At 28.5% G+C, this 13,974-nt stretch overlaps 2 protein-coding genes across 2 annotated transcripts in view; both read left to right on the top strand.

The window, feature by feature from the left end:
* The window catches only part of LOC106677540 (lipid storage droplets surface-binding protein 2), a 12,442-nt gene extending 10,042 nt beyond the window's left edge, over positions 1-2,400 (top strand). Inside the window, exon 4 of the mRNA XM_014415554.3 lies at positions 2,047-2,400. Within this exon, the coding sequence (XP_014271040.1) occupies positions 2,047-2,204 (158 nt within the window). The 3' untranslated portion in view covers positions 2,205-2,400. The remainder of the gene's footprint in view (positions 1-2,046) is intronic.
* A 5,739-nt stretch (positions 2,401-8,139) lies between these two features.
* His2Av (Histone H2A variant) lies at positions 8,140-9,812 on the top strand. Its single transcript, XM_014415555.3, has 5 exons — positions 8,140-8,281; positions 8,428-8,505; positions 8,665-8,778; positions 9,194-9,323; positions 9,405-9,812. The coding sequence occupies exons 1-5, from the start codon at positions 8,279-8,281 to the stop codon at positions 9,464-9,466; spliced, it is 387 nt and encodes a 128-aa protein (XP_014271041.1). The 5' UTR covers positions 8,140-8,278; the 3' UTR covers positions 9,467-9,812.
* The last annotated feature ends 4,162 nt before the right edge of the window (positions 9,813-13,974 follow it).

Genomic DNA, 13,974 nt, shown 5'->3' with positions numbered 1-13,974 from the left:
TAAAATTTTAAATAGAAAGGTTTTTGACTTAAATAAAGATATTGACCTGGGCAAAATAGCCTGCAAGGAGAAAACAATTAATGTGAGAGGAAATTTATGTTGAAGATGTCCCTGAGGATGGCTGGAAGGGCCGAAACGTAGGACAAATAAATAAATATATAGTGTTGAGACTATTTAGGATATTATATTAATTAATTGATAAAATAAGATATTTAACTTTAAGAGGTTTGTTATCAATGTAACACTTTAGTATTGTGTATAACTCCAGCTGGGTAGAAAATAGTTTTATTTTACACTGTAGCCATGAGTCAACCCTGTGGGTTCTGGAGCCCTCCTGGGGTCCACTCAGCCTCATAAAGTGGGTATAAATCTGGCAGTCGATGATGATTCTTATCAAATCACCTCCTTGCACAACCGTTGGTCTAGTAGCAGTACTTCCTTAACCCTTCACGTGTTGTAGCTCTTGAGATTTTTTTTTTTATTCTATAGAACTCCTCCAAATTAAGGTCAATTCACACTATATATACTCTTGCACTTAACATACTGTTTGCATTCCATTTATATGAAATATTATGATGTATTAAGTAATGTTTTTACTCTCTTTTTTCTCACTTTATGTTTACATTGCCTTATATTAATTTACAGTTTATTGTATTTTATGTGAACAGTATGAAAGGTATACAGTGAATTGATCTTTAGAATAATAAAATGCAGTTTAAACTGTTCTTGAATGAGCTAAGGGCTACTGAATCAATTTTCTTTATAAAAATTGTTGTCATATCAAGCAATATTAATTTTTACACCTCAATAGTATTTTTTTAATAAAAATTATCAATAAATTTTGATTATGTTGTAAAAATTACATTAAAATTGACCTTCCTGTTGCCCAAATACTAGAGTCTCTATTTTCTAATTTTTTTTTTATCAATTGCTGTATCTCCTTATCTCTTCCAATTAAAATGATTCATCCTTATCTCATAATTTCCAGACGGTCGATAACACTAACGCTAACACTGTTTTAAAAAACATTTTTATACAAGTAACTATGATATACTTTTATCACTAATTAAAATGTAATTAATTTATCAGATAAATCACATGGTTATATTTAAAATAATGTTGATCATGCAACTCGAGATGGTTATATATGTTTTACATCTCTTATTTAATAAAATAAAAAAATGCTCACTCTTACTAAGAACAGAACAGAAACATTGGAAATTAAACAATTGTGCATTTTATATGTAAAATTTATAATTGATTTGAATAAACTAAATTAATAATTATTTATTATTTATAAATAATTCTTTTGAAACTGGCGTTTTTATTAACATAATAATCCTTTGTAGATGGATAACGTTTATTTAATCATTTGTATGTGAAATAAGTGTTTTAGTTTTTGGATTGTAAATTTCGAGTATTTAGACATAAAAATAACTTTTGTTAAAAAGCCAGAACAATGGAGTCTAAATCAAAAAGATGCTGATCACTGTGCACTGGCAATTGACATATATTATGACAGTGAAAACTTATAAAGTGTGATTTTTAAGTCTACAAAGTAGATTAAGTTTTCAAAGCCTTAAAAACTAATTAATAATTATTTTTGAACATAACAAGGCAGCAAGTGACCATTAAAAAAAAAACTTTCATTAAATTATTTATTTTTACTATAATATCATCAGAAGATTCTAACCACAAAGCCTTGAGCCTCTTAACTGGTGGCAAACAACTCACCAGTTGACTGTTAATCAACACAGCCATCATGAGGACAGAAAGTCATAATATCGTACATTCAATGTAGACAAAGTGCAGTATATCTCACAACAACCACAGGCTGCTCATCACTCCATGCTATCCAAACATGATGTTCTGTTCCGATAGCCAAATATTGAGTGCTGAGTTGTTTGCTGATAGTTTAGAGACTTAAGGCTCTACAGAAGAAATTTTTCAATTGTATTCTAACAATTACATGCCTCTTGGGAAGTTTTAGCGCTTTTATATTAATATTTTTTAATAAAAATTAAAGTAATTATTTCTTGATTTCAGCTCATCCGAGTTCTGAATGTGAAGACAAAGTGTTGCATACAGTACACACTGTTGGTACTCTTTCTTCAAAGGTCGGCAGAAGGGTCTATAACCGTGTAGCCCGTCCTCTTGCCCAAGAACCTCAAGAAATGTCAGAAATAAGACCTAAAAATGAGTAGCCTTGAGATTGTTCACTGATTTGTTAATCAAATTTTTAAAAAAATTCATTTTTTTTTATAACTATGGTTATCAAGATATTTCAAGTTCAATAATTGTAAATTCCATTTATAATTTTTGTTATATCTATATATATGTTTGTATTTGCTTATAATAACTTTTTTGTTTATTATATAAAATAAAATTACTTTTTTAATATGTTCTTTGTATCCTTTGTGTGTTTCCTTATTACAATCCTCCAAAAAAATATGAATCATGGGTTTATTTCTATCCTAGGTCTTTGCTAATATTACTTAAAAATACTATGTTAGTTTCCCCTCCTCCCCATCATTTGCTCAAAAATCGATTCCTAACATTAGATAACCTATTTATCTAATCTAGTTAAAAATTCACACCAAAGATGCTCTGCCAATTCATTAGCACGTACTGTGCACATGTTCCCTATGTTATTGTTATTGCGAATCCCAATGGCCGAATCGTCAAGGCAGTAAATCACTCCTCTATCTAGAATGCACGCCTGAATATAGGTGTAAAGGTATAAATGTGGATTGTAACACTTTCTTTTACAAATCATGGAAAATAAAAATATAGTTAAATTTATATTTTTACAAAATAACTTCTGTAATAAATACAGTACAATATGCTTAACTTTACTGTTAAAAAAAAATCACAATTAAAATGAAAACTTGTAAGTTCATAAATTACAAATTTTAATGATATTCATCTACAGATATGTCATGAAAGTTTTTATAAATTAACTGTAAAAAGCAAACTTCTATTTTTAGTAATTTGGTTGGGTATATATTATCTGGAGTAAAGTAATTTGGTTTATTATCTGCAATAAGTAATTTGGTATATTGTCTGCAGTGTAGTGCTGACTGAAGTCAGCATTCACTCAAATCATAATCAATGACATTAGTGCGATTAGCTTCTTTGCAGTAAGTTTCTTCTATCAAAATCAACCTGAGTAGATTTATTTTATTTAGAAAATATTTTAATTGTGGATGTAATGTTATCCATTGACAATATATAAGATAATGTTTGGGAGTAACAAAAAATTAAAAACAGTAAATAAATTTTTGTTTATGTGTTCTGACGTTTCAGATGCTATAGTCTTTCTTTAGGTGTTAGAAAACAAGATGCAAGATTAATAATTAAAAATATTGGAATTGAGATAGAGAATCAATATAGTGGAATAACTTGAACGAAATAAACTTTCTGTCAAAAATATTGTGAGACCTATGAGTCTTCAGCTTCTTTTTTACTTTTTGTTTGCACTCTTTCCTCTTTATCATATATCTGATTAGAGTGATATTGAGTAATTTAAGCCATGTTTGCACTCTTTCCTCTTTATCCTATACTAGATTTGAGTGATTTAACCCATTTTTGCACTCTTTCCTCTTTATCCTATATTAGATTTGAGCGATAATGTGAATTTAAGCCATTTTTACACTCTTTCCTCTTTTTCCTATATTAGATATGAGTGATAATAAATCATTTAAGCCATGATAATTCATTAAGAATATTTACTATTTATGAAGAGGGAGAGGGGGCATTCCCAGACCAGATTTTTATAAATTTTATATTTAAAATATAAATATTTTTGAATACAAACTTCCAAAACAAATAAAATTATCATCAAATGATTAATTTTTTGTAGAACTGCCGATTATATAAAATAAAACACCAACTTGCCATTTTAATTTTACTCTCACATATCAATAGCTATTGTTACTAAACCAAAAAAATCAAACTTTAAATGACAGAGCTAAGGAAACTACAGTAAATAGAAGTCTCAGTAAAAACAGTGATTGGATTATTGTGGGTAAAGAGGGTGATTGTATTATTGTGAGTATAGACAGTGATTGTATTATTGTGAGTAAAGACGGTGATTGTATTATTGTGAGTAAAGACAGTGATTGGATTATTGTGAGAAAAGAGGGTGATTGTATTATTGTGAGTAAAGACAGTGATTGTATTATTCTCTGAATTTTATCATTGTTCTTACATTAAAGACTTCATTTTTATACAATGTATCACTTTAATTATTTAACAATCTGGTCAATGATTTAATTATTTCATCAAATGTGTTATTTACAAGTTTTGTGGGGGGGGGGGGGAGGGCAAGAGATTGTAGACCACAAAACTTAAACTAATCATTGATAGAAAGTGACATTTTTTAAAAATATTTTCAGTCAAAAGCCATGAAACTACATTGTCTTTTTTCTGTGGTACTACACTCTTTGATGAGCCTTGCCAGGTGGCTCGATTATCATTTTTTTGAAAAAGAAATGAATAGTAAAAATTAGTGCATAAAAAGGTGAAATGAAATACCTTTTGATGACTACAATAGATTAACATCTTTTCACATAAAAAAAATTAGAAATTGCAAAACATGGTCATTTTTGAACATTTAATTAAAGGAGTGTAATTGTTGTAGGAACTTGCTCCAGGTCTCCAATTGTGACTTTTGTTGGTCGCTATTTATGATAAATATTCAAAAATAATAACTTTACTCTGAAGGCATGAAAATATGAACATAAGTATTTCCAAAAAAAAAGGCCACATTCCATGTAATCAGTTGTATGATTAAATGTGTTATTTGCAAGTTTTGCAGGGAATAGTAGACCTCAAAATTTTAAATAATAATTAATATAAATATGTTTTGTTTTACAATATTTTTAGTCCAAAGCTAAAACGTAAGAGTTTACAAGCTTATTAACATATGATTCATGTATCTTTCAGAAAAAAATGTCTACTCAAAATAAAACAGACTTTGCTTTTATCTATAAATATGAATAAATGATGCCTAAAATTCTGAAAGTTTTGTAATCAAATTTGATTTGAGATTGATTCAGCACCTGAATTAGAATCTTCCACAAGTAGTCTCGTTATTTTTATTTTGAATCCATCGTATAATAAAATTTGATTTGAGAAAAATTCAGCATCTGAATTAGATTCTTCCACAAGTAGTCTCATTATAACATTTATTTTTATTTTGTGTCCTTTTATCATATAATAAAACTTAATCACAGACAATAACAAAATACTGCTCCTGTAAAACATGATAATTAATTGGAAGCTAATTAGATGACCATATAGATAATAAAAAATAAAATGGTCTCAGTCAAAGATGTTTGAAAAAAATATTTATTCATGACTAAAGTTTCGACACACAATGCAGGTCTTGATCATGGCTAAATTAACAAAAAAGTAGAAAGGTAAAAAGATAATAGAAGTATTTTCTACTCTTAAAATAATTCTACAATATTTAGCCCTTAAGATGACCTGCAACGTGGGTTAAATTGTCAGTTATCAATAAATATATATATTTTTTTATTTTGAGATTCTTTTGGACCCGCAACTGGAATTTCTTGTCCTTCTTCATAATTATTTATGTTTTAGTTATATACATCTCATGAAAGGACTATACATTCATACCTTGTAGCTTAAAATATGATCATTCAATGAAATGAAAATATTCATAGAAATTCATTAAACTACTTTATACCCTTTTTGTTATATTTTGACTACCACCCAGACCATTTTCAGGATTCATTAGGTCAAATATTTAAAAAATAAGGATCTGATGGCTGAGTGGGGATGGGGCCTGGGTGAGCACTTGATTCAGAAGGTTGTTGGTTCGATTCCTTCAAAAATTAAATCTTGAAATTTCCACTGTATAGGTCCTTGATGGAGTACTTGAACCAAAAAAAAAGGAATGAAAGTCATCCAGTTGAAATTAAAGTCATTTTGAATATTTTTGGCAAAGTATTGTAATATATGAAGAAACATGTAGAGTATGAGTATTTTTGATTTTTTTAAAGAAAAAAAAATTGAATAAAGTAAATTTATTGTTCATAAAAAATGTCTTGAAAGTTTTCCTATTTATTAAAATAGATCCACATTCTAACAAATTCATCCAATCCATTTAATACAATGAATATTTAATTTCTGATACTAATACTTAATTATTGTGAAATGAGATTTATTTTAATTTACGAGTTTAAACATGTAAAACATGCTTTACTATATAATCCATTACCAAAAACAAGATTAAAATTACAATTTAAGGTCAAACATTTGACGTTAGCAACATTATGTTAGTAAGTTCTTCACTCTTTCGAAATAAATTCTGATTACAAATCTTTTAACACAAAATATGTTCCCAACACTACTAAATATGGTTGTATTGGATAAAATATTTTCATGAAATTTAAAACTAATTCATAATTTTAAAAAAACAAAACTAAAATATAAATTTTCCTCAAAAAGAATTATCCGAATTTTAATAATTATTAAGAAAATAATATTATCCGATTTTATGTTAATATCAGTAATTAAAAATCCAACACTGAAATGCAATGAAGCCTTTGGGCTAAAAACCAAAATCCAAACAAATGTAGCTATAAAAACTTCTCCAAACATAAACAAGGACCCATGAGAGTGGCTCAAGATGGTTTCACAATTTTACCTAGTCTCAACTCACAAAAAAATGAAAGTTTATCTAAATGCTTTCTGTTGTACTAGTTTTGTTTTCTTTCAGATATTTTAGATAAATAAATAGTTCTTCATAATCCAAAAAAATATTGTAGCAGATGCTACTTATTGAGATATATACTAATGATGTATTTAATTGATTCTAATTACACTCAAATAGTAAGATACTTTTGTAAAACTGCCTTTAAAAGTTAGCTAATTAAATTAAAGATTAAAAATATAATTTCAAAAGCTTCTAAAGGTAAAAATAATAATCGTCGTTTATTTATTTATTTTTTCCTTATTGGCAAAGAAGGAATCATTCATACACAAAATGTATTACAAGAAACTTAATTGACTCAATAAATATTTAACTATAAAAGTATAAAAATCATCTGAATAATAAAGAAACTATACTTGAATACTAGCATTCTTTAATCACACTGAGCGCCAAAAAGAATTCAATTTAAAATCTTCACCGTTAATAGAAATTCAGATAATGAATCATTTTTGAGCAGCAGAAATTTAAAAAAATAGGTAAGCCATGAAAAAAAATTAGTGGCTTTGCTTTGTTTAAACATTACTTATGAATGGAAATATTTTATTTAAATGAAGATTTTTTCATTATATTAAATTTATTCAGATGAAAATTTAGTGATGTTTTTTTTTTTCTATTAATATAGAAATATATAGTTATAATGGTGTAACTATCCATCCATGAACATATAAACAGTATCTATACCAAATTTTAAAACTTCTTTTGTTTGACTCATTATCAAATTTATATTATCTATACAGGTAGCCTTATCAACACTATTGGCTTCTGCAAATAATAAAACTGTTCTAAAAGACTGATCTAGTTTAAAATAGAAACCAGTCAATATTTAATAAAAAAATTGTTCCAGATTGGTCAATGATTAGAGATCAAAAATAAATTTTATTTTGAAAAAATCCAAAGAAAAACTGCAATTGAAAAGAGGCAAATGGGCATTTTAAATTAAGTTTCAATGGTAGCATCTATCGTAGTACAAAGTACGATAACAATCCTGACTCTTAAGCAAACAATTAGAGGGTAGGGAGGATTAGTCAGCATAAATAAATAATAATTTTAAGGTAGCAAGTTACCATATAACATTCAAATATTATCTTAGTCAGTAATTCTATTTACTAGTTAACAACGACCGTCATTTTATTCATGAAATAAAGAACATTCCAAAGAATATTTTCGAAATCAGCTGTTGGATATTCAAATTATGACGTCATGAGTTATTTAAAAAAATTAAAAATAAATATTAGATAGTTATAAGAGAAAGACAGAGTAAATATTAGCATGGATATATTTTAAAATAAAAATGTCCTGCTTTAATTATGTATGTTGAGATCATTATAGCTACGGGGAGCCAGGAGTGGGGGGAAATATAACGGTGAGCCAGGCATTTTGATCAATAGGAACTAGAGGCCGTTTGAAATATCCCTCTCCCATTGGTCTATAAGGGTCACGTGACTAGTTCCGCCAACAACTCACTTTGGCGGGTTAAACCTTGCGTCACCGCCATAGCATTATTTGCTGCCTGAAAGTCAGAGAAACACATCGAACATGGTACGTAGGCATGAGTTTATTTAGAACAGTCTTGAGTTTTTATCAATTTTATTTTATCATCGTGTTCAGCTGTAATTGAACTATCGCCTAGCGAAGTTTCAAGCCTCTATCTTAAAAATTACTATGTTTTTTCCTCGATTTTCTAGGCTGGTGGCAAAGCTGGAAAGGACTCGGGGAAAGCGAAGGCCAAGGCGGTATCTCGCTCAGCCAGGGCTGGACTGCAAGTAATTACTGTTTGATTTACTTAGTTTTTTCCTTGTTATTTTGACTTTTTAAATTTGTTATCGGGTTGAGTAATAATTGATAATTTTTTTTGTTTAGAAATTTAATTGTGCCATTCCATGACAACAAAACTCGGACTGATTCGCTTATTTTTGTTTTAGTTTCCAGTTGGTCGTATTCACAGGCACTTGAAAAACAGGACAACTAGCCATGGAAGAGTAGGTGCCACTGCAGCAGTATATAGTGCTGCGATTTTGGAATATTTGACTGCTGAGGTATGTTTATGTCTGTGCGTGATGTGAACTTGTAAAGTCCTTAAGTGGCAAACTAGTATTGTTAGGAATTTTATATTTAGTACGATTGTTTATTTGTTGTATTTCACTCCCTCTCGGGATCTAGTTATAATATAAAAGTTTACACAAGAGTCTGATTATAGGATGTTTGTTTTTATTTGTTGGCTTTAATGTTTTTAATAGTGATGGTGTATTATTTGTTGTTGTTTATACAGAAGCTATCTGTACGGCTTGTGAGCTTTCTGTGATATATTGTTATTTATTTGTTGTTCTTTTATAACTTTGAATTCTGTTCTAGTATATTCAAACTTGCTGATTATTAGTATACTTTAACTAATTTGGTAAATTGACTGATTTGTACTTTCATGACAAGTTCCATTTATTTTGTTGTTTGCAGGTTCTTGAGTTGGCCGGAAATGCTTCTAAGGATTTAAAAGTCAAGAGGATTACTCCTCGTCATTTACAACTTGCTATTCGCGGTGATGAAGAATTAGACAGTTTGATCAAAGCTACCATTGCTGGTGGTGGTAAGTATTTTTTATCTATTCCTTGTGTGTACGTTATGACTATTATTGTATGACAGTCTTAATGTTTTTTGTATTTTATAGGTGTTATCCCTCATATCCACAAGTCACTTATTGGGAAGAAAGGTTCTCAGAAACCTGTATAAAGTCTGTTCAGCACTTTCATGTTGTATGTACAAATTTTCGCCAGAGACATGGGAATTTAGGGACTTGTTTTTCAAGCCAAAGTGTTTTTATAGAGTGTTTGAGCATAATGGGTGGTTTTTTGTCTTGGCGGATGTCATAATTGCACTTTCTCATTTTTGAGAATAATCAAGAAATTATCTCGACTTTTTTTTTTTAAAGAGCCTTGTATAGAAAAGTTATGGCCAGAATTTGTATGTATATCTACATAAGTAATTACTTTATTTTTAATCTATTATTCAGACTGCTCAAACTACTACCTTTTTTTAGCATAATTTTATTGTTTAAATAGATATTTTTGATGCCTGCAAAACTAATTTTGGTATATAATGTTAAGCATGTATTGTTCTTTTACCTTATCATTAATTTGTAATTTGTTTTGTATAAATCTTAAAAATTGTTTCTGGAAATAAATGTAAAACTAAATTCTTATTTTTCAAATTGTTCATTATTATTAAGAGTTGTGACTACGTTGTTTTTGGCTAATTGGCAAAGTCTAATGACAAGATGATAAATGTTATATGTAAAATTATAATATGGCAAACTTTACCTAGCTGTTAAGGTCTTAGAAATGTTTATATTATATATCAATAAATGACAAATACACAAGTTTGTTGCTTTTTCAATTCTCTAAATATCTTAAAATGCATAGCTCATCCCGATCCTAAGAACGTATAAACTTATAGAAATATTACTATATTAGGTAAAGTGTTTAATTGGAACATTAATTTTCCAGCATTCCGTTATATTAGAATGAAAGGATTCAAGATTAATAATTCGAGGTAAGCTTATTTATGTATATAACTCAATATTGACAACTAATTCAATATTCTGTTTGAATGAGATTCTTCTCAAATGACAATGTAGGTCAACCAGATAAACAGTGCAAACATCTTAGTATCAGTTCCCTTTAAACTAACTTTTTTAAACTTTTCCTTTAAAACCATCTCATTTATATGTCTCCCTCATTTTTATTTACGGATTATTAATTCTTTATACTACTTTGTACTTAAGAAAAGAGTTAATGTTCTAAACTGAAATTTGGGTGAACTACAGGTAATCAGGATATAAATTCATTAAAAGTGGCAGTGTCCCTTAGGAGTGTTTGACATTAACAATATTAAAGATTAAACAATTAATACTCTACCATGATTTCTTTCATGCTGTTCCCATTGTTTGGGATATTCTTTATGGTCTAAGTACAGCATTAAAAAAAGAAGTAAAAAAATCCACATAAGGATAAAAGTGTTATATGAATAGTAATGAAATCCACAAGGTAGTTTAATGCTACATTTTGTCTAGTAATATACAAAGAAACCATTCAATGAGGGCAACAAATGTATTCACTAGCTATACTAGTATGGTTGATTTCTCCCAGTACTAGAAGAAACATGTATTATGTATTCACTAGCTATACTAGTATGGTTGATTTCTTCTAGTATTAGAAGAGATACAAATGTATTCACTAGATGGTTGATTTCTCCAGCCCTACTAACAAGAATTGTAATAAATGAGATTTCAGTTATTGAGTTTAATAATTTTGTAACTATAATTTGTTAGCATAGTTTTACCTTGTTTTGGGACTGTTGGGGAAATATATGATTAAATGGCAACTCATTTATGAAAATACTTCTAAAAGTCTGTTAAATATATATATAATAAATAGGTACATAACATTGAACAGTCCTTCCTACCTAATATTGACTTTACTGTGTCAGAAGCAAAAATTTTAACACATTACATACTTTTTTTTTTTTTAAGAAAGCAGTTTATTAAATTAGAAGAAAGAACTGCTCAATTAAACTACTAACAAATGAAATGTACTTTTAATAAAATGCAATTACAATGGTAGGGTTAAAAAAACTTTAGAATCGTAAAATTGTATTCTAATAATTATATTACTTAATTACTCCTCAATGAACAAAAGTGTATTTTACTAATTTCCTGAATTAGATGTTTCGAATTGCATTTATTTTTTGCCAGGCCAAAGAGGAAAAATATAGATGATTAAACGAACTGTTTTCGATATTTTTTGTTATAATTGTTAATTTTAAATAAAACACATTTATGATGGAAAATTACTTTTTATTTTTATAATAACGGGAACAAGTGACAGTATTCAAAATGTGAATAGAAGCAGGAGATATAGAAACAAAATTTCGGCTACCTACCGTCTCTGAGCAAATTTTAAATGTTTTTATAACACTTAACAAAAGTCATTTTAATGCTTGTTTAAACTAAGTTTTCCATCTACAAAAGCGTTTTGTAATAAACAAATAACATATTCCTCGCAAATCCTTTGGTCACCATCTGTAAAGTCGACGTGGTATAGCATATATGTATATTCCAATCAAAGATAGGTAGACCTCGCAGTGTTAATGAAAAGTTTCATATTGCAAATCAAACTTAGTTAGCTAAACATTTTTAAAAGATTGTACAGTATCTAGTCCCTAAGACTGTTATAATGCTGAAGTCCTTTATAACTGAATATAAAGTACTCATGTTTTTCGCAATTATTTGAATATTGAGATTTTAGAAGGTCCTTATCCTTGATAGCTATCAATGTTTAACTTGTTCTTTATGGTTAGTAAGTTTATTGATTAAAGATAATTAATTAAACCTTTCAAGTAACCTATTTACTTGTCTGTATTGTCTACTTAGCAGTTTTTATTTCATTCTGGTTTGTGTACTCCATGTCTGTCTCTTGCTCAGATGAAGTCCTTAACCGTGAACTTTTTTTAAAATTAGGATTCGATAAGTTATTGAGATACACCAAAGACCAAACTCAATCATTGAATGTAAAAGCAAAGAAATATTTCATTTCATGCATTTTCATTTTCTGACTTTCAACCCAACCTGAAACATCGGTTAGGTGGTTTCGGAGGGTGACAAATACTAAATATATATATAATGAAATGAATTAAGCATTATTAGGATGCTTCGTAAGCTATCTTTATGTTATATCATCATCAATAAATTAAAAACACGGTACAGAACTTTTAAAGGTTGTAAATTTGTTGTTGGTATTAAAGTGAAACGTCTGTCAAATAGCCTGAACATTTATTTGTAATTTATATCGTCTTTTAAGTTTTATTTTCACTTTAATGGACATTCCCCTCATCATTCTCTCGTCCAAGCTAAGTCCCAAATACTCCATTTTCTCTGATTTATGGATTGCAATTCTCTAAATTATTAATATAAGAAGTAAAAGTAGAGTTATAAAAAAATCAGCAATTAAAACTGATATAAATAAATTAGCTGGTATATAGATAAGAGTGAAGGTGGCTACACTGGTCAAAGGCTTCCATTTATTCTAAAGTGAGCCTATAGTGAGATTTAAATAGGTTCTTTTTTTTAAGTTATGTTTTATTGAAATTTAGGACAAAAAATTAGCTCAGGTGAAGGTACTTGCTATTTTAAAACTTATTAAACTCTTCATTTATTCCTTCTAAATTATTTTGAGTATTAAAAAATACTTGAGATATTACAATTACCCAGAATGATTTGAATACTTAAGCTTTTTACAATTTTTGATGGCGTTTTTTATAGATTACAAAATTTTACTAGTTCATTCTTGATTTTATACGTTTTAGTTAGCCTTTAAGACAGCAATTTATGGATAAAGGTTTAATTCATTAATGGTGAAATTACTGGTTCAATTTTTTCTGCACAGAACAAGATACTGTACTGCTACTATGGGATCAATATTAGAATTCATTAATAGGATCTAATTGCAGATTCCAAAGATACAGTCTCAAGTCTATGACACCAATTATCAATGTTTGCGGGTTCAGGGTTCATCAGGACAGAAAAATAAGAACATACACATGCAGATAAAGCACATCTTACGTTGTCTGTCCAAAAAAGACACATCTACCAGTTCTAGAATGTTCTAAAAACCAACTTGTTTGTTAATTTTCTGACTTACATATATTTATATTTTCTCTATATAATAGTAAATCTTTAGACAGATTGGAGTGATGTACGATCTCTTGTTGATGTGTCTTTTATATTCTGCTGATGACATGCTGTATTTATTATCTAATTTATCTTTCCAAACAATATTGTTGTTGGCAATATGTTCACAGGCTTGTTTTTTTATTGTTATTTTGTGGATTTTTGATCTGAGATTTGTTTTATTTTGCATGTATTTGATTTAGTTGTCAACTTTTATTTATAGATTCTAGGATTTGTGTTTGGAATCTGGCAACTATATCCCAAAAAATAAATTTCGTCTCTTCTTGCTCTTTTATCAATCATAATTATTAACTGTTCTTTATAGAAATGAAAATGAAAATCTGGACTCCTACAACCCATGAACAATCAGTACTTTTATTAGGTAGTACTGGTTTTTTGTATAGTGAGCATACAATGAGGTGATCTGTTCATAATCATACTCAACCACCAAATTTTTACACAATTAACGATACCCATTTACTGCAGTTGGTCCTGTACCCTGCCTGAGGATAGG

This window comes from Halyomorpha halys, unplaced genomic scaffold, assembly GCF_000696795.3.
Source record: "Halyomorpha halys isolate HHAL.00 unplaced genomic scaffold, Hhal_1.1 Scaffold102.1, whole genome shotgun sequence".
NCBI classification, from domain to species: Eukaryota; Metazoa; Arthropoda; class Insecta; order Hemiptera; family Pentatomidae; genus Halyomorpha; species Halyomorpha halys.
The sequence above is the reverse complement of the archived record's forward strand: the minus strand, read 5'-3'. Positions and strand labels throughout refer to the sequence as shown.